Genomic DNA, 22,757 nt, shown 5'->3' on the forward strand with positions numbered 1-22,757 from the left:
AAAAAATATTTGAGCGAATATTGCACTTAAATACATAGAACTTTTTTTGCTGGCCCCAGAAGATACAGGGTCACAACTTTCTAATTAGGTTTTTAGGACGGGGTTTCCATATAAAAATTTAGATTTTTCATTTTGTAGTGCACTGTATTTTTGCTCTCAAAACTGGTACAGGGTCATTTCTGAACACATTTTGAGCATTTTTCAAATTAGAACCATATGTCTACGACAAACGGTTGATGAGATAAAGACCGAATCAGGACTTACAGGACACCCTGTATACTGGTGACGCTTCTATACACTTTTTTGTTTTTTGTGTGCGTTTATTCTGGTTTCTATATATACTTATGTTGTGCTTCAATGCATTGTATTGCGTTACTATATGTGATTTAAATATAAAATTTCAGAGAAAGCCGTTGCCAATCCAGCTTTTTTTTATGGTAAAACTCGTGTTCAGCACACCAAATTACACAAGAAATGACTTTTTCAAAATTTATGGTTCAGTGATAAATTTAAAAAAATAATTTGTTTCACTTAAAAACAAATACTCAACTATTTGGGAGGAATCAGAAACTAGTGAGTGTAAATCCATTTTCTGAAAATTACTTTCGTATTAAAAATGCCTCTTTATTGTTAAAGCTTTCAGTTTGCAAAGCATTCAAGTTATTCGCTTTATATAGAAACAGCAGATAGCGACACTTATACTAACTACGAAATAAAAAAATCCTTTAAAAGATCCTTTTATCTCATTTTTAATGTTTATTGACTTACGCTGATTGGCTTCTGAGCCCTCCACTTGTGACTTACAATTGCCGCGATTTTCATGAATGTCTTATATACATATATATAAGATTTCGAACGACACGTGTTTTCAAAATACTGATTTATTATCATGGTAATGAATAAATGGCGAATAATAAACCGTTTTCCTGAAAAGCAAACTGCCTCTAAAATTGAGTCGTTTGATCAATTTATTTTGATCGAAAAGAGACAACAAACTAAGCTTAATATAAGTAAAATTATATTTATATTAGAATACTTTCCGATGACATTAATTAGTTTTATCAGGATTATCAATTTATTTCACTCCCAATCATTTTCAAGCGATATTTGATCAGTTTGAAAATAATATGATAAAATGTTCACCATGAAAGCATCGCTTTTATAATAACTGAGTTGTTATAACTGTTGTTTATAATAACTGAGAAAAGCACGGTTATTGGTGTTTACGGTCCTCTCCATGAATTAGAAATCATTCTTTGTTAATTATTTTAGATTTCTATTTGCTTTTAAAAGCTTTGCATGGACTTTCTTTATTTTCGATGGAATTAATCCAATAATTTCACATTTGTAGTAAATATTATTCAAAAGAAAGGGCGGGACTTATAAATTAAAGGTTATGGTGTTAACTTGTTAATATTTGACTTATAGAAAAAATTAAGTAGATGATAATAGGACTTATAGAAAACATGTTGAGATTCTTTTTCAAATAAGCTAGTTTCACATGATTTAGGAAATTGGTTTATGACCTGCCCATTAATAATTTAGTTCATAAACATACTAATAAGCAGTTTCAAAGTTGGCACGTGCTGGAATATTATTTTTGTGTACATATTATGTTGTTTTCTTTCTACTAAATTTTACTTAATTTCATACACTTAATATATATCATCTCACAAGAAGCAAGCAGTTGCCAATACTGGGGGAGGGGTTAAATTATAATAATTAAAAAAACTGTTAAATACATTTAATAAAAGAGAGAAAAATTAAAAAATTAAAACGCAAGATAATCAAAATATATATTCCAGTAGTAGATAAAAAAAAAACCCATCATGTGTGTGTGTGTGTGTGTGTGAAATTATCAAAAACACTTATACTTTTTGTCAACATGATAGACATATTATATCTTGCTGGGATAAATCGAGAAGCTATTCAAAGGAACAGCACCATAATTTTTGTAGGCAGTGTTTCATATTTTTCTCATAGTTTTTGTTTTTTTTTTGTAGAAATTGCTTTTTTCGGTTGCTGTATTTTAGATATAGTGTACTGTACTTGCCATTCGTTTTTTGTGCGTTTTTTTTACGTGAATACGTCTTTTAAATTATCTGACGTTACTGGGAGCATTCGCAAAAAGTTCCGTGACGAAATTCTTTAAACTCTCATTTCTCAGGAAGAACCAAACCCAAGTCTAAAGCAATGGCATCGTCGGATGCAAATTGCAAAGGTGCTTTCAGTGATATCACTCCGGTTTCAATATCTCTTCCAGTATGGACACCAGGTGCACTGCTCTGATTCGTAATAAATTGTTTTCCGCTATATTTCGAGCAGTTCACAACGACATTTGTATCTGTTAGCTATTCTAAAGACTTATCCAATGATAATGAGTAGGTCTTGGATTTTTATGAGCTAAATATCTTTGAAATATGCAAGCATTTATGACCTAAAAAACATAAAAATATGACCTTATCATTTTACGAATTATTTCGTACCTTCTTTTCAGTTAATGTTCTCATCTAATTAAATAAAATACTAAACAGCAAATGCATCAATTTACTTAATTAAAAATATTCAAATGATTTTTAATTAAAACTACCTGACTCAAAAATCAAATGAAGACCATACTTACCTTATGCTCGATTACACACTGTTTTAGAACGTTCTAGAATTGCACTAAATTATGAAATGTATTTTGAAAACTTCTATAATATGTAGTTTCTTCGAAGAAATATTTAAAGGAACCAGGTCTTTCAAAAACAAGTAGAGCAATATTTGAAGAAGCCTCGTCATGAAGCTGACGCTTTGTTTTCGAAGTCTCGCTAACTCTCACTTTAGCTGAATATCAATTTTGCTTCACGTTAAATCCTTTATTTGTGCCAGAAAATGAAATAGTGTCATCGGTACCGGAAATATTCTCACTGAACTCCTGAAATAAATTCCTTAATTTTTTTCTCTCTGAGCGCTCAAATTTGGGCAGGTCAGAACTAGGAGAAGGGGGGGGGGACAACTACCCTGGACTACAAGCTTGGAGGTTGGCAAATTTTATTGATAAAAATTGAAAAAAAATATTTTCTTCAAAGCACAATGCCAAAAACGAGGTTATAGAGCTTTGAAGTTTTGCAATGACGGGGAGAGGGGGGAGGGGCTACTTAATCGTATATTCACCTCGTAAGTATTCCTCTGAAGAACTTCTAACTAATTGGTGCATGCTGGAATGTTGTCGTGTATGTGTTGTGTACCTAACGTGAAGTTTGTTTCTGTGGAATTCATGTTATGCGTTTTATGAAGTGCTGCCATCTGTCTATCGTTTTGAGAAGCAGACAACTCGGCAGATTCATTATATTTTATTTATTTATTTTGCCTGTTTTTTAAGGCGTGAATTTTATGTTCAGCCAGCCACCATCAGTGGGGAAGCCGTCAGTGGTGTTTGAACCTGGGTGCTCGCGATGCGAGTCTATCACAATGGTAACGTAACCACATAGCGGTGGGGGAAGGGGAGCTATAAAACCGAGTTAATCCCTCCTGCAAAAACAAATAGGACGGCTTTGACTTTAGACATGATTAAAACGCATTGAATTCGAAAATTTCGTGCGTCCAAATAAGAAAGATTTTTCACACGTGCTCGGCGTGATAATGATCGGCGTGTGCCATCCATGGCTCTCCTTCAGAGGCATAGCAAGATGTCACGTCCAGAAATAGAGTAGGGGGCCGTTCAAGTATTACATAAGCAAATTTTTAGCCATTTTTGACCCCCCCCCCCTTGTCAGCAAAATTTCGTCAGCAGCTCTGCCCCTCTGAATCTCAACGCATATTGGTGGGATCAGAGACGTACTCGGGGGGAAGGGGGGGGGGGCTCGTGCCCCCTCCCCCTCCAATGATCAAAAATTTATTTCTTTTTAATGCAAAAAAATATTTTTTTCAATTGAAATTTCGGAAGAAAATACCTTTATATGTTATTTTAATCAATCAATTTCTGTTAATTTCAATGCCATTTGAAGGGTATGAACTCAAAATTTATCTTTAATAAATTCATTGCGACCCATCCTCTATAAGCCATACAATGATAAATCGCATAAACGCCCTCGGACCGCGGACCAAATATGGCCCTGAGGGTTATCTGATGTGGCTTGCCCTCCTCAAACCTAATTTTGTAAAAATGAACTAAGCGGCGCATTTTTACAGGTCGTTTAAATGTCCCGTGGTACAATTTCAGAGCATTTAAGCGATCCGTGACACATTTAGAGATCCCTTGAGTGACATGTGACGTAGTTTTAGAGCACTTAAGTGGCCCCCAGTGCGGTTCTACATCACTTAAGTTACCCGCGGTGCATTCTCAGATTATTTAAGTGATGCGTGGCACAATTCCAGAGCACTTAAATGGCCCGGACACATTTCCAGATCATTGGATCCGCAAAACATTTAGAGATCACTAAAGTGGCTCTGTCGGGGAATTATCAATAGGGGGAATATGTTACTTCAAGTTCCCACAAACTATCGAAAGGTTTTTCTCGTTTTTGGCGAACCGAGCAAGATGCCATTTTAAGAATATTTCATATTTTCATAAAGGGTGGTTGATTGATGACGTAAGCATTATCCAAACCCCCCTCCCCACTTGTCATCAAAAGTCAGCAAATCGGAAACCCCCTACCCCCCCCCCCCCATCGATGCTGACGTAATAATCGAATGACTCCCCTAGTGGCTAAGTATAGTAGTGGTCTTTTTTTTTTCAAAAAACGAGACAAAAACTCATTTAAAGTTCATTCGCTGTAGTATTACTTTTAAAGAATTCATATATATTTTTTATCTTGTCGTTTGATCTACCTTTTTGGTCATAAATGACCAAAAAATATGATAAATTTTATGAAAATTCCCAAAATATGACTGACTGATAGAAAATGCTTAAAATATAACTAATAAAAAATATTACATGTCATAAAAAGCTGAGCTTTAATAATAGAAGAGAGACTTCATGTTTTGAATATGTTTACATTGGATGGACACAGGTGTCGGGGAGATATGATCGAAGTGTTTAAAATTTTCAACGGGGTGGATAGGATGGACCATGAATTAATAGTACATCTGTGCTTTTACAAGGGGACGCCAGTATCGATTGGGTAAGGGACAATCCGAGGTTATGGTGTTTCAGGGAATTTTTCTCTAATAGGGTTGTTAATAAATGGAATAGCTTACCCCCGGAGGTAGTAAATTTTAACACAATTGACACGTTAAAAAAGAAATACGATAAATATGTTGGGGTAAATCGAGGAGCTATCCATACTTAGAAATAGACAACCATAAGTATTCTTTATGGGCATTGTATAATATTTTATCATGTATATTGCTTATAATTGCGTTTTTAATTGGGTTGCTGTATTTTTTAAATATAATGACATCCATATTTGTTATGGGCATCATTTTCTCAGCCACTTCGTTGGGCATTTTGCCTGTGTGGCGTTGTATTTGTATTTGTATTGTATTTAATAGTTTTTAGTTTTTTAATGGAAACTCTGCTTTCATTTTGGGTTGCTGAATCTTTACATTTTTATTTGGCATCCATATCTTTGTAGACGTTTTTTGGTTTCTTCTGCCATTGAGTAGTTTGCCTGTTCTGGATTTCATATTTTTATTTGTCTTTGATTCGTACAAAAAATTAAAATCTCGGCACGGTATTTCTTTCAGTTTGTTCCATCGGAAACGTAATAAAAAAATTGTTATATACAGAGTTTTTTGCTGAAAATATCAATGCAATTTTGAGATATATTATGAATTCATATACTATCATATACTCAATGAAAAGCTTCAATACAGTAATACCCCGACTGACGCTACTCCGAGTTGAGCCATTTTCTCTGAAAGTGTATATTTCTTATATTCAACCATAATCACGGGACTACTGCTGAGATAGTAGAGATTATTATGTGATAATCAAATAAAGAATTGTTTTATTCATCATAACAGCATATATAATTAAACTACAATGATTTTTGAGAGGCTACAGTATATAACCCGTATAATATAAAGATGAAACTTTGTCGTTCTTTCGAAGTGGAATTCAATTCTTGTATGGCATCTGCCACTTTTCCAGCAAAGGTGACAATTTCATGCCTGAAACCTAAAGTTATTGCAAGTCTTAAAAATATATTTTCATTTGATGCTCTTCGATAACAATGCATCTACTCATCAATCCTTAATTAATTTCAACCCATGGGTAAAATTTGTTTTCATGCCCCCAACACAAGCAGCTTATTTCTCTGGAAGGACCAAGGTATCACCAAAAAATTCAATACATTTAACAATTGATTTTCATTTGCACATATTTTAAGGAATAAAGCCTTTTTTGAAGGATCGGATTGCAGCCACAAGGCACGTTAAATTTTATGAAATAAAAGAAAAACATCATAGCTGTTATATTAATAGTAAAAAACACTTAAAAGAGCCGTGTTTTTCAAAATTTTGGTCCCAGTCAACCAATATTTTCATGTACGTATACTTGTATGCAAAATCGTACCCCGACCTACTGGAATTAAACTTCCGCGGTTATCGTCGGTCCCACCTATCGCATAACTAAGAGGTGTTACTGTATTGAAACATATCGGCAAGATAAATGAAGAAAAAAGTTTTTGCTTACCTTGTGCAGCATTTTGTCAATGATGCCTTCTACGGAAGTGTCTTGAACGTCGAGGAGAAGGACAGCCTGATTGAGGAATTGATCAACGTCCATCGAAGCCCTGACTTCGGCAGCAAAATCTTTCATGGGCAGCCTCTGTACACACAAAGAAATAAGAACATCATCTGTAGGATAGCCAGGAGGACTACATCGTCGGCATCTTAGCTTATAAGCTGCAGCAGCACTGAGAGTAGAATTTGAAGCACTAGCGCAGGAAGCAGGATTTGCAGAGCTAGTAGTGGAACTAGTACTTGAAACACTAGCACTGGGAGTAGGATTCGCCTCACTAGTGCTGGGAGTAGGATTTGCAGTACTACAGCCGGGGGTAGGATTTGCACCATCATTATCGGAAGCAGGATCTGCAGAACTAGTACTTGGAGTAGGATTCGAAGCGCGAGCGCGAGAAGTAGAATTTGATGCGAGAGTGCTGGGAGAAGGAGTCGAAGTAATAGTACAGGAAATAAAGTTTGCAGAGCTACCATTAAGAGGAGGATTTCGAGCACGGTTACAGGGAGTAGGATACGGAGCAGTAGACGTCGACGGGCCATCGAAAATAGTTGTTGTTATATTGGTCGGTATATCTATTTCTATACTATCCCAAGTTTTCAAGCTCATCGATTTTAAAGGAATGTCCTCAGGATCTGACATGGTCCTAGCAATCGGTTAGAAAAAAAGAACGTCTCACGAAATATTTCGTCTCCTAGTCTTGAAGTTCAAAATGCTCTTCAAGAATAAACCTTTTGAAGGATTCATGTCCAATTATAACATCGGATGACAAAAAAAAAATATTCGTGAAACTTTCCGCCGATGCTAGTAAACCACACTGTTACCGGTAAATCTCATCGAGAAAAATCAGAATTTTCCGGAGATTCCTCATACTAGTCAACGGTCTGAACCGGCCGACCCCCTATTTATAACCAGCAGCAATTATAATTTTTGTTCAAACCAAATTGGACAATTATTAAAAACGTTTATCGTTTTTTTATGAAAAGAAACATTTCATGACAAATGAGGTCAGCGTGAATGATGCCGGTTCGGAAATAGTCCGTCACCGGCGGTTTTGTTGAGATAGCTTGCTTGAATCGTGCTGTCAGGGGGGGTTTCACGTGTTCCTAAGTGGACAGAAGAGAAAGAGCGATATTGCCCAGGAATGCTGGCTGTGGATACGAAGATGCGAAGATCAATAGTGAATTTGTCGCACGCCTACCTCAACGGCGTCCGCCAATGATAGCCAAGGATGCAGCAGCTGCCTCCTGTTGCAGACAAAGGTGAGCGCCTTCACCAAAAACCCGAGTTTTGGCGCCACTCACTTTTTATCAAGAAAGATATATTCGGGATGCCACGCTATCGTTTTCTCTTGCAAAGAGATATACATACCTACCAACTTCTTAACCATCCCGAAATGTCTTATATTTTTCTTATTTTTGATGCAGATATGGACGGGAGCTCACTTTCGGATTCGTTTCCTTTCATCTCTTGACGAACATCAAAGGAAAGGCGTTACATGCATGTAAATTACCATCCGCCGTCTCTCTCTCTCTCTCTTATATATACATTCTTGTCTCTTCAGAAATTTTTTTTCTGACATATAATAACAAAACTTTATTCTTTAGATAAAAAAGAACAAAACAAAATTAAGCTTTTTCACTGTTTTTTTTTATATTTATTTTACATTTAATATTATGAAATATGATTGAATACGGAAATCACTGAAGTTTTCATGTAAAATTGAGAGATGGGATGAATCTTATATACAGTTAGAAATTTTGTGAGTTCTTTATTAAATGCATCTTAGTTTACTTTTCTTTTAATGATGTCAGTTTTTTTTATATTTTACTCATCGTAAGAATATATAAATTGATAACTTTAATAATTCAGATCAGTATCGACGATACTTATTATTTTAGGAGCAAATAACTCACTTATAAGTAAACATTATGAATTTTTAAAATGGATGTTTTGAACTTTGTGATCGAGTTTAGCTAAAAAAAGTTTGAAAAAATTCCTCCGTTATTTAGACATTTCAGCATTTTAGAAGAACATTTTTTAAAAAAAATTCTTGAACATGCTTCACTATTAAAATTACTGATTTTCATACATTTTAGTCTTTATTGATGAATACTAATCAGAAGAAAGTCAACGTTATTCCTTATATTAACTAGGTTTATGTAGAGTTTTTGTGTATGTAAACTCACGATTTTGAGAGAACTAACTCACTGAAAATGTACGTTGATTTGGCTTTTTTGCATTAGCACTCGTACTGCAAAGAAACAATCTTTAAATAATTTTTTAATGTGCAGTAGCTCATAAATATAAAGTGAAGTTATACAGTCTTATAAGCTAATATAGAGACGGAGTATTTTTTTAATACAATTCGAACTTAAGCTGTGTATAAAAGGCCCGAGAACTTCAGCTATATATTCATTAAAATTTAAGTATTCTAATCCTAACGTTCATTTTTTTTTCTCGAATGGAAGCAATAAAAGCGTGGAGTCTTAGAGCAAATAGATCGATTGATTTGTGAATTTCGACAGAAATCAAGAGATTGATTCTGGGATTTACAAAGTTTTATCTAGAAATAGTGATTTTATTGCCAAGGAAAGAACTGTAAGGAAAACATCGAAAGGAAATTATGTTGCCATTCTTCGTTCATGTTCGTCACAATAATTATTACTTCGTAAAGTTTGTCGATATATGTGAACTATATCACCTTAACACTAGAACTACCGGAGTGGTCAAATTGACCGCTATTGTAAAAATGCACGATACAGCTGTAAAAGTGGATTTATTTTGAGATTAAAACAAGTCCCATAAGAACTAGAGTTGCTTGTCTAAAAATAATGTCATATGGGAGTTTTCGGGGACACGCTACCAAAACGCCGTCAAAAATATTATGAAATATGCTCACACAAATTTTCAAATTTATATTGCGTATTATTTCAGAATTCCGGAACGTAAGTTGCTCCACGACAACCGAGTGACATCCCATCCTCCTACTCAAGAGTTCCGATAAGGTAAAAAACTGAAGGGATGCCAGACATCTCTCTCTCTCTCTGCAGATAAGGGATTCAATAAAGCACGCGGGGTAGGGTACGTGTATTGTTTTGTATGTTCATGAATTGTTGCCGAAGTGCATGAATTGTCGTTATGGGCGTGCTCCATAGAAATTCTTGGGGATCAATAGATATGAATCTTCAGGGGTCCACCACCTATAGTCCGCCCCATCCCAGCTGGAGCAATCAAGAAAATTTCACGTTTGAAGCTAATACTCAATTAACTAGCAGAAAGAACGTGAGGTGTTGCCCTTGCCATTTTGTCGCTTTTGTTTTCAAAGTGGTTGCAACAGGCAAACCGAGTTGCCACTTATCATATTTTTGTATAATGAGTCCAGATGACATGATAAACAAGGATTCTGTCCGATAAAATGCAAGATCTAAGATCGCTGTACAACTTTTACTCTCACTTAGTCGACCTGGGCCAGCTGCAGAAAAATAAATGGTTGAAAATAAAATGCGATTCACCTCTTTGGTTTTACCCTCAAAGGCATTCTATCACCTGCGTGCCCTATTTCCCACCAAGTATTTGTAAAACAAAAAATAGATTCAAGGAAACAGTTATTTTTCCGGATATTATGCTGAGGTGAGCTCGGAAAGAAAAGTCATCACGTCGCCGCCGGGACTCGAACCCAGGTCCTCTTGCATACCGGGTTCGAGTCCCGGCGGAGACGTGATGACTTTTCTTTCCGAGCTCACCTCAGCATAATATCCGGAAAAATAACTGTTTCCTTGATATCTCTGGCTGAGAAAAAAGCCATTTATATCTCTCTAAAAAATAGATTATTTTAATGCATTCTACACCACCTTTTAGAAACTGACCCATCTTTTTCTGAAACACCCTGCTTGCTTTCGTACGCTTGAAATGTAACGAAACATGAATTGGTCATTCTGATATTCGTGCAAATTGGTCATTTCTCGTTGGACTGCATTAGTTTTGTTTTTTTCAGTCAGACAAATGAACTCGATTCAGATATCATTGATTCTTCAAAGGTAGAATAGGCATCTATATTATTTTTGAACTGAATGGCGGAGGAAATATCAAAAATGAATAACTCTCCTACAGACAAGAGAAACTGTTTGACTGGGTAAAGAGACTGCGCAAAACTTTACGACAAAAGTTGATTATTTAATTAAGATAATTTAATGAAAGATTTATAATTTGATCAGGTCCCCATCTCTTTGTTTAAGCAAAAAGAAGACAAGAACAGGTTCAAAAAAAAATCCCTTTCAGCATTCAAGGTCCAATATATTATACTGTATGTAATGTGTACACAGTACACATTCGAGTTACGTTATTGTGACCGTTGTGCCCTCTAAGCAGTGAAGTAAAGACAGTGGAGAGCGCCAAGTGCCGTTAATGCGAGAGATGAACGTTGGCTGAGATGGTGCGTGAGAGCCGGCCGACACACGACAGTTCGTAATTCACTGCCTAAATAAAGCAAGGAGTTACCAGACTTTAGTTCTAAAGTGTCTGCGTAGCGAACTCTGGGATGTATGGCGCGTTAAAGCAGATGGATAGTCACTACTGATAACGTGATAACGATGTTGCTGCGGCATAAACGACTTCAATTTGTAAGGGGGATATAAAAATTAGACTGTTTTAATTGGACGAGTCGCGTTTTATTTTGCATGGAGTAGATCAAGGATGCTAAACCTTTAGGAGAGTGCTGGCTACTTCGTTGGTTTGCAAACGTGTCGCGGGCCACTTGAGTTGTCTGGAAATGTGCCGCGGGTAACTCGAGTGATGGGAGATTTGCAGCGCGGGTGGTTTAAGTGCTCTAGAAGTGTGCTGCAGGTCACCGTAATTGTGCGGAGAATTTATGTAATTTCTTAACTTAATTGCGCCGCAGAACGCTTGAATGATCTTAAAATGTGTCGTGTGTTGTTTCAATGATCTGTAAATGTGTCGTGTGTTGTTTCAATGATCTGTAAATGTGTCGTGTGTTGTTTCAATGATCTGTAAATATGCCGCGGGCCACCTAAATTATGTGAAATTGCACCCTCGGGTCACTAGAATGGTCTGTAAATATGTTGCGGGTCCCTGAAGTGATCTGGAAATGTACCACTTGGTTCATTTGTACAAAATTAGGTTTGAGTTTAAGTTAGGTTGAGGCGGGCCACATCAGATTGCTTCGAGGGACACATTTGGCCCGTGGATCATTTGTTTAGCATGTATGGAGTAGATAGTTGCTGTCGTGTCGGGGGAAAAATCTCCAGGAACAAAACTCTGCAACCATTTTTGGGGTGAATACAAGCCTATGATATCAGTATTATCGTTTGAGAGATGTGATTGTGACATTGTGTTCTAGGTTTACTGATACTTCTGAAAACCACTTTCAACGGTTATGATTATTAATTAGTCCTTCCATATATATATATATATAATATATCATACACTTAAATAATTGTTTATTGTCTTGTGTGTGGAGCGTGTGTATATTTAATTACGGTAATACGACGTACTATGTAGCACTGAAATGTCTGAAGGAGCATGACCAAGATTTTAAAGTATTTTTCTGGATCCTAATTCCCCTGACTTGAACATAATCGAGCACGTTTGGATCATCAGTTTCTTTCAATAGATCTTCCGCATCACAACATCCAGCAGCTATTGACTAGAGTGCAGTCTGAAAGCTCTAGATTGTAAAAACCTTCCAGCATCTTATTGTGATACTTTGAGACTATCATGTCGCTGCTCAAACCGCACAAAACAGTTTCGCCTAAACATATAACCTCATTGTCACATTAACCTGTCAGCACTGTCCCTTATGAGATTCAGAAGTTCAGGGAGCGTACTGGATAAATTAATCCAAATGCTGAAAATATTTTAATTTTTTTTTGTCTTTTACGTTCATTTACAAAAAAATAATTCAAATATGTGTATAAATGTCTGATATGTCATTCGTAGATCGTGGAAATTTTGTTTATAAAAATTTTGAGCATAAGCAAGTAGAGTTGTATGCACATGAAAAAATGTAAAATATCGTACCATTATAGCGTTCTACGCTATGATGGAACATGGAAAATGTTCCGTTATAATATGATAATTTATCTGAAATTATATGTACAGAAACATAATTTAACACATCTGATCGGTATCGTCAATAAAATCAAATAAATAAAAAAAAATTAATTTAAAAATTTTAATCGAATTTTCGGAGTGAACGAGTCGATTAACTCAACTAAACTTTTCAAATGAAAAAAACAATTGACCGATTAATCAGCCAGTTTAATCAATTAAAATCAGACCAGCGATAGTTTAACTGTACTCCAACCATTCGAAATTGGTTCTGAGCTTTACTATATAAGTATCTTGTAACAATATGTTCTCGATGAAAAATAGACTGAAAATGTTTTTCTCGACAAATGCTCGTATTTACCAGAAAATCGGATGATAATAATTCAGCACATTAAATGAAATCTGAAGTTTTTATAATAAATTTCCATTTTTTTAGTCTCTTCGCCAAAAGATGGCATTCAATCTAACAACAAAATTTCCACGCGCTACCAGTGACATATCAGGCATTTATACACATATTTGAATTTTTTTTTTTTTTGTAAATGAAACGTAAAAGACAAAAAAAAGTTAAAATATTTTCAGCATTCGCGTTAATTTATCCCGTACGATCCCTGAACTTCTAAATCTGATAATTTTTCTCGGTCAGAAATTGCATTTTAAATTCAATTAATTTACCGTATTTAGTGAGAGTATATTTTTTCCCCACAATATAAAGTTCATGGTATTTTTAAGTCTTTAAGTTATCATATTTATTATCATATTTTATTGTGAGTGATGAACGTTTGCTGCTTAACATGTGAGGGTCCCAGATATTATCGTAAAGAGCATGTTTTAGCCTCTTGAGCTGAAATGCCCTATAATTATTATTCTAAAGAACATATTATAGCCCGTTGAGTGAAAATGCCCCGTGTAATGGAGTTGGTAGTTCTTTGTTGCAACCACGAGCATGGAGGTATTAGGCCACGAGGGTGAGTTATAAATCCCATTTTCGGCAGCGATAGAAGAAAAAAACAGTTTTACCATAGAAAATATTATATAAATTTTTAGGTAATACAAGTGATACTATATAATATTATAGATATAAGATGTTATTTTAAAAACATAAAAATTTAAAATTAATTCAATGATTAGTTTAAAAGTTATAATTTTTTACTAAACATCTGCAAAAACCGGCTATTCCATTTAAATCTCCGACCGACGAGATGGGATTCATTTAAATCACTTACTGGCTTGAAGGGTTAATGTGACTCATCCAGTGTGCTAAACAATTTAGTAAAATACGTAAATTGACGTAAATAATATGGTGTATTTCTCTCCCATTCCTCATCAACAGAAGTGAGATGAGATAAAAGACAACAAGTTACAATATTTTTCATACATGTTGCTTAGACTAGCAAGGAATATATCCCGACACTCAACATTAGCTGTGCAACGGACTAGTATCGAATTACGAAGCACCCCTGTACTAGATTTGTTTTTCGTTATGCCTATGCGAAAGTGATAAGGTAAGAAAAAAAAACCTTTCGCGGCAAGTCGTAATTTCTCTGCACAAAGTTTACCAACTCCCGAGCACGTAAAAGTGAAAGTATCTAATGTACCAGCAAAGAGCAAAAAGAAAGGTAACAAAAGAACAACAACAGCTATTTTGACTGATTGCTTCGTAAGAAAAAAACTGTTGGAAGAGAGAGTTCAAAAAGAAAAAGCTGCTGCTGGGTCTAAAGAAAATAAACAGAAAACACAAAATAAGAAGCCAAACAGTAATGTAACTAATGCAAAAGAAGAAAAATGTTAAACGAGAAAACTAGTTTCTGCTGAACTGTCGGTGAAAAAACATTCGTACAAATTTGTTCCATCAAAATTAAGGAAAAATTATCTCAGCGAATCAACTGCGAATCGTGCTCACATTATATGGATGTAAAACTACTTGAAATTCGAAACATCAATTTATTCTTATATTTTATGAATGGATAACTCTGTTATAAAATGCTAAATTCAATGAATATTTTATAAAAAAGTTAAATTTCAAAAGTATTTTTATATAATATTAATAATACGCTAAATTCCAAAAATATTGTATAGAACGCTAAATATAAAAAATTTTCTAGATATTCCATCGGTTTTCTTCGTGATATTAAACGTATCGCTTTTGAAACAGCTTGGATATTTTTCGACATACTTTTACAAGGTATGTTCAAATGCCACTATAAGGAACTTATTGGGAAAGCAAGGCTGTGTGGGTGTGTGCATGAATTCGAAATAGTGTTGTGCTGTAACGGGGTAATGTTAGCTAATGCTATAAAATATATATTTTTATGCATTCTGTGGACCTGTTTTTTAGGTGTAAACAAATATATGAATATATTAAGAAATTTTAGCCACCCACTTGAAGCAATTTATGAAAATATTTGTTAAATCCTGAACTTTAATCGCCAAAATCTTGTCATTTTTTTGTTAGAAAAGTTTTATGGTTCATCATTGATTTCGCGAAACTATTTTAGGTCTACATACTATTGCCTGTTTTTGACTACCAAATCTCACTGACAAATCAAATGAAAAAGGTACAGCAATTGGACACACATTTTATGCGTCATTTTTTGATAAATCCCCCCCACGGACCCTACTCGTGGACTTATCATTATTTTATGTTACGCGTGTTATCTGTGCGTAAGTAGAGTTGTATGCACATGAAAATGTAAAATATCGTACCATCATAGCGTTCTACGCTATGATGGTACATATCATAGCGTAGTTCATAGTACATATCATAGCGTAGTTCATAGTACATATCATAGCGTAGTTCATAGTACATATCATAGCATATACATGCAAAATGTTCCGTTATAATATGATAATTTATCTGAAATTATATGTACAGAAACATAATTTAACACATCTGATCGGTATCGTCAATAAAATCAAATAAATAAAAAAAAATTAATTTAAAAATTTTAATCGAATTTTCGGAGTGAACGAGTCGATTAACTCAACTAAACTTTTCAAATGAAAAAAACAATTGATCGATTAATCAGCCAGTTTAATCGATTAAAATCAGACCAGCGATAGTTTAACTGTACTCCAACCATTCGAAATTGGTTCTGAGCTTTACTATATAAGTATCTTGTAACAATATGTTCTCGAAGAAAAATAGACTGAAAATGTTTTTCTCGACAAATGCTCGTATTGACATTTAACACATCAGATATTTGAATTATTTTGTTTGTAAATGAAACGTAAAAGACAAAAAAAAATTAAATATTTTCAGCATTCGCATTAATTTATCAATATATTGTATGATCGATAGAATTCAGAATTGGCGATTTTAGTGACAATTTGATTTTACCGGAAAAATCCTAAGGCGACACCATCTTTATCAAGATATCTGGATTTAATGGTGAGCTACAAGTGATAGTCGAGCAAATTTACGAAAAATTTGTCATTGCACCAGCTTTCCAAAAAGCCTGTAATAAACCACATATCGGTGTTCTAGTTTAAACCAGAACACCGTTATAGTTTATTGTAGGCTTTTTGGAAAGCTGGTGCAATCACAAGTTTTTGGTGAATTTTTCCGATTGTAGCTAGAAGGGTATTTGCGGAATCGGTGATTTAAAATATCGCCGCGCGGCAATTCAATTTTGAACTTCGATAACCTTTCAGCTCTGGTTCGTCAGTAAATCCAGATAATCTGATGAAATTGGTGACTATGATAATTTTCTGTTCTTTCCAAATATGTGCTTATTTTTTGCTTGTAGACCTTTCAAAAACTGCACAAATTTGTGTTTTTTCAGACTTAAACGTATTTTTCTTCAATAATCCCTTTTCCACCATAACTCGGAAACGGTTAGAGATAGGACAGGGTTGCTATGGTATTTTATGTTCCACTTTGACCTCTTCTACCACCCAGTTCCATTTGGCAGATTATTCACAGTTCATACTGTATTGCATGATCGATAGCGGTACCAATGACATATCAGGCAGTATTTGAATTATTTTTTGTAAATAAACGTAAAAGAGAAAAAAAAATTAAAATATTTCCGGCATTTGTGCATTAATTTATTGATTTTCTTATATGATCGATTGATAATAAATTGGGAGAAAACAAAATCGCTGTATGCGAGTTTTTCTAAATGGTATTTTGCATTGCTTTGATCGTATTTTCGTTTTCCTAAATATCTTTCGATAAGTTCGTTATCAAAATACAGGAAATAGATCAAGATTTTATATAGGAAAGGTAAAAAAAAAAATGAACCGTGGAAGAGAGTAAAGAAAGTTACTCTTGAAGTAATTTTCTGCAACAGCAGTTAGAAAAAGCGATTTTTCTTGTAGAGAGATAGTGAATAGGAAGGAGTATGCCGTGCCAGAGAAAATCATTCTACTTTCCAAACCTTTCAAGGGATTCCACCTTCAATTCAGTTTACGTAGTATTCCTTATTTTTTTTATGAGTTTGGAATTGTTGCAGGGCGAATAGCAAATAAAACCTCACATTTTTATACGTCTTCTAGGAAACTTTCTCTACTTTTAAAAGACAAAATATATCTAACAGAAATAATCTTTTCAGATTTTTACTGTTCCTTCAAGTTTTCCATACTTTTTGAATTGGACTGCAGCACCGTGAAAACAGATTGGATTGACTTATGTCTTTTTTTTTTCTTTCTTAAATATATTATGTGTATACTGCTACGTAGAATGTATCGACTCTCGCGACGAAATCGGGAAAAGGGTGTGTTAAGGTGGATCCGTATTTTATGGATGTACCATCCTTTTTTTTTTTTTATACAATTTATTCGTATCAATACGTTTTATATATTATCACATGCGTGTAAAATAAAATTTCCGAAACATGGATATGTATGTTTGTGTTACAATTTGGATTGCCGCATTTTTAATACATTTCACATCCATAATTTTTATTGGCATGTTTTGCTTTTCTTTTCAGCTTACTTCGTTGGAAAGTTTACTCGTTGTGGTCTTTTTATTTTATATTTGTGGTTTGTATCGATTGCTTCTGATTCATGCATTGGTTATGGTACCTTTTTTTTCTGCCGTATAATGAGTGGATACTGTCAACCCCCCAATAATTACACACGCAATTCTTTGTGGAAAACTATGTAAAATATGTACCGGGATAATGGTATACAAAAGTAATGAATTATCGCGAGAGAATCGGACATATATTAATGTTATGAAAGTTCTGCACCGGCGATAGGAGGATTGCTCCAAGTTTTTCATCGAAGTTATCTACCAACGTTACGCATGCGCAGTGCTGGCAGCTGCTTTTCGAAGCAGTTTCGCTGACTGCTAGCATGGGGGAAGCCGTTGTCGACTGATTCTTTTTTGTGATTTCTCAACTTCAAGGTGCAATCTCTCTCTCATAAAAAAAAGTCTCTCCCCCCCATGTGAGAACGACCAGGCCGACAACATCTAAACTTCACGTATAATACGTGATACAGACAAAATTACATGCTAAGTTGTTTGCTTCCAGATTCCGAAGCCAGATGGCAGTACTTCGGGAACACATGGCAGGTATTCCTTCAAAATAAACTTGACGATAGTACACAACACATTCTGACGTGCCCCAATATGTTAGGTGTTCCTCGGAAGAATGTTTACGAGACGAATGTTTGGTTTAGTAGTAGTACATTCCGGAACCACAACATAGGATTCTGAATTCAATAACAAATTAATAACTAATTTTTAATAGCTGAATTTGAATCAGTGCCGCGTATTAAATGCTGTGTACGAACTAAGTGATATTCAAAGATGATTTACGCGATTTAAAACAGTGTCTGCGGCAGTTGATTTTACACTAATTCTCAAAAATTAAGCAACATAATCAAAAATGCTTATAAAAGCAAATATTTTAATTCTCTTTAATGGAGTTTACACAGATAATAGAGTGGGGGGGGGGGGAGAAGCAAAGGACACTCTCTGGTGAAATTACAATTGATAAAAGAAAATATATGATATATATATAAATATATAAAGGGGAAGGAGAACCACTAAAGTTCAATGGAGAAGGTCGGCCAATATCGGATATGACCACCTATGCTGTCCGATGTACAGGTCCGACAACGTCGATCCATATCAATAATAAGATTATCGGTGGCGTTTTGCGGTATCAGGTCCCATTAAGCGAAAGACTTGTTCGCAGCTCCCCGAGGGTTTAGGAAGGGTCATGGAGTGCAGTTGAATGTTTTTCATGGATGTCTAATATACTCTGTATTAGGTTCAAGCAAAAAGAAATGGATGGCCATTCCATACGAGTCTGCGTTTTAGACTGAACGTAATGCTCGACAGCACAAACTGTTTGAGGATGATGTCACTCTCCGCTATCCATACGAACGAAGGTTTTTTAACAGCTGGCTGATGCGAAGATATATAACACACAGATATATACAACACAAACTGTGTTAACTTTTGCATTATTGTCCATAAACATGGCATCAGATCCCGTGACCAAAAGAAATGGTGCGAGCATATAGTGCAAGGATGCCATCTCGAATAGTGCACTACGTCTCTGAACATCTAGTGAAGAGATGAAGGCCGATGCTGGCACCAATAGCAATTTCTGTCCAAATCATAATATTGTAATAATGGGGAGTTATCAGATTCTTGCTTAACTTTTGATTATTAGTGTATTAACACCTCAAATGCTATTACAAACTTGACAAGAGATCGAGTACCGTTTGGACACCTGCAAAGCAACTAAAACGTGCTCACATTGAACTTTATATACCTGCAAATAAACTTGAGGAATCTTCAATAAAACTTAAATTTATACGTAATCGTACAGTTCTCCCATTATAAGCCTTTCAAATACCTATAGCTCAGGAGTTTTCAACCTTTCAGACACCGCGGGCCACCAACTCATAATGAGGTAGTTATAATTGAAAGAAGAATCCTCACACACACACAGATTTATAAGGGCTTACTTACTCATGTAATTTACAGTGACATCTTAACAGAAAGAGCCTCGAGTTGTATTGGGGCAAAAATAATTGAAGACTTTCATGAATTGAAGAATTTTGGAATTATTTTTCATTAATTATCAATTTTGATTAGTTCTGAAATCACTTTTTGCACCAATTATGGAAAAGTTTCTAATTAATTACTGATTTATTAAATTGATCATGATTAATTTTAATCTGAAATCATTTTGAATGATTTTTAATTATTTTTTCAGTAATTCTGAAATTATTTTCTTTTCAATATATCTGGAAATTATTTCCTTCTCAATATATCTGGAAATTATTTCCTTCTCAATATATCTGGAAATTATTTCCTTCTCAATATATCTGGAAATTATTTCTTTTCAATAACAGTGCAACTATCCATTATTAAAGAATTTATTAAAATAATAATTCCAGCACAAATTACGAATTATTTCTCTTATTGATATACAAGTTTTTTTTTCACCAATTTCAGAATTATTTGTTTCATTGATTCAATAATTATTGCTTTCGTTAATTCCATAATTATTGCTTTCGTTAATTCCATAATTATTGCTTTCGTTAATTCCATAATTATTGCTTTCGTTAATTCCATAATTATTGCTTTCGTTAATTCCATAATTATTGCTTTCGTTAATTCCATAATTATTGCTTTCGTTAATTCCATAATTATTGCTTTCGTTAATTCCATAATTATTGCTTTCGTTAATTCCATAATTATTGCTTTCGTTAATTCCCAAATTATTTCTATCATTAGTTCCGAAATAATTTCTTTCATTTCTTGTAGAACTAATCGTCTTTTAAATGTTTTCAATCATTTTCTACAAATGGTCGGTGGGACACGACAAACAGCCCTGAGGACAAAATGTGGCCCACGGGCAATGAGTTGGAAACTCCTGCTTAGGGTCTGTTTACCGCAGGGGCAAACGGGGCCGGTACCCAAGGCCCACTAATTTCCAGGGGGGCCAAAAAGAAATTGTTCATTTGCATTTAGTCATTTACTTCCCTTTTATAGAAGACTCCCTACAGTCAGAGAATATTTTGATGTGTTTAAGGATGTGTTAAACAACTCCGATAACATAACCAAAGAACGTTGTAAATAATGGGGGCTCCGGAATTTATGTTTGCCGAGGGTCTGAGCTTATAATGAACTGGTCTTGCTCCTGCTTTAGCCGGACACCTTGTATAATGATCTAGTAAAACACCATATTTACATCCTTATAACATTCCTTTCTATCTAACGTCACCCCAAAGGCAATAATACCAGTAGAGAGAGTACTTTAATTCACATGAATTCGTGTACTAACACACAAAATAAGAAACTTTCCATGCGCGATGTAATTTTATGATGCAGGTGAATTAAATCGCTATCTTCGAGGAAGTAATGACAATCAGTTCCATAAGAGTAAGGCTAAAATATCTTTAGTCATCTTCAAGGAGCAATTAGGATCGAGCAAGATGAGGATATTGCAACTGGAGCGTGAACATCTCGAGTATACTTATTCTTTCTTTCTTTTACTGAATGAAAGCTTCGTTTTTAGCTCGAGGGATCATTTTCTATGGAATGAATACAAGAAAAATCAGAAATCCTCATTTTCGTTAGCGTCTCTCATAGACGATGTACAAGTGTTGCCTCCGGTGGTGATTACTATGTCGGAAGCTTCAGGCAAGTGAATTTCTTTACATTGCGAAAAGAAAACGAAAAAGAAAAAGGAATTTATGTTTTTATTTATTTATTTTCATTTTTTGAAGCAACTGCAAATTTGTTCGGCACATAAGCTCGGTGAAGAAAAAGAAAATAAGCTGCGCAACTGAGTCGTATCAGCATTCTTATTTGTCAGGTTGTTCGGGAAATATATAGACCACTCTTTACTCCCTCGAGGGGAAGGCTTTTTACCGCTTAATATTCCATAAAAAAACGGGACATCATATCGGAAACAGTAAACCGAATGCAATTTCGAAAATATGGAAGGATCGTTTTTTAGTTTTACTGTACTTATTGCTTTTTTTCTCTCATATATTTAATTCTTGAAATTGTAGAAGCAAAAGATTATATAGTGTATATTTTTTGGAGAGGAAATATTCTAGAAAATAATTTTTTTTAGGAAAAATATTCATATGAATAGAAGTTTTGAAAAAAATAACAATTTTTATGTACATAGCGCTGATAATCTTTTGTTTTTTGGTAATGACTAAAATACCGTAGTCCTCCGTGTTAGTCGTCTTGCCGTAAAACTCGGGGAAAACAGCTTTTTGAATGTTCGAGTCTTATTCATTCCCGGCATACCGAAGAAAGCGAAGCTTGATAAGAATCTCAGAATACATTAAAAAAAAAAAAGACTGGTATCAATTGATATTAAGTACTGAATAAACAAGCGAATCAAACTGAAATAATGGTTTAACTATAGAGAACGTACGTGTTTTGTGCTCTGGAATTGATGCTGATAATCAAAATTGAGAGCATACACTTATTGTTCCAATTTGATATTGTCAACCTAATACGGAATACAGAAACTATATTGCAAGTTTTCTGCATGTTCAGAGATTGAAGAAATATGCTGTCGCTTTTTGATACAATAGCATCAATTTATGTTTTTCTATCCGACTTTTTATGTTTCCCGATTGTTTTTGCTAACCCTCCTGGACGATAAGTCCATGGAGTTTTTTAGGTCATCTATATGCACTTTTCTCCGTATTTCGACTTCACATGCATAAATTTGTATTATATTGTTTAATTCTTTTACCTGTATCTATAATCATATCACATTTATATTGCTCTGTAAATCTTTTGCATGCACGGATATGAATTAAATTGAAAGGATCATGCAATACAGAGGACAGACAAGATTCAAATCAGCCAGTTCAATTGATTTCCAGAGTTCAGATATTAAAAATTATCTGGAATCTGTGACTCGAATTTCCGTCTTGCCGAAAAATATGAATATTCACGGCATATTGGTCTCCCCCGTTGACTCCCGGCATGCCAGTTAATGAGGGGGAATACGGCAATAATGTACACAGTGGAAATATCTGTTAGAAAAGTTTCTTAAAACCGTACTTGTCTCTATATTTG

General features: G+C 34.7%; 1 protein-coding gene across 1 annotated transcript in view; it reads right to left on the reverse strand.

The window, feature by feature from the left end:
• Positions 1-22,757, reverse strand: part of LOC149085156 (solute carrier family 4 member 11-like) — a 251,979-nt gene that overhangs the window by 93,076 nt on the left and 136,146 nt on the right. Inside the window, exon 3 of the mRNA XM_089233001.1 lies at positions 6,623-6,757. Within this exon, the coding sequence (XP_089089127.1) occupies positions 6,623-6,757 (135 nt within the window). The remainder of the gene's footprint in view (positions 1-6,622; positions 6,758-22,757) is intronic.

The sequence above is a fragment of the Pholcus phalangioides genome, unplaced genomic scaffold, assembly GCF_987345545.1.
Source record: "Pholcus phalangioides strain wild (caught in Gottingen) unplaced genomic scaffold, Ppha-v1.0 ptg000007l_1, whole genome shotgun sequence".
Taxonomy (NCBI): Eukaryota; Metazoa; Arthropoda; class Arachnida; order Araneae; family Pholcidae; genus Pholcus; species Pholcus phalangioides.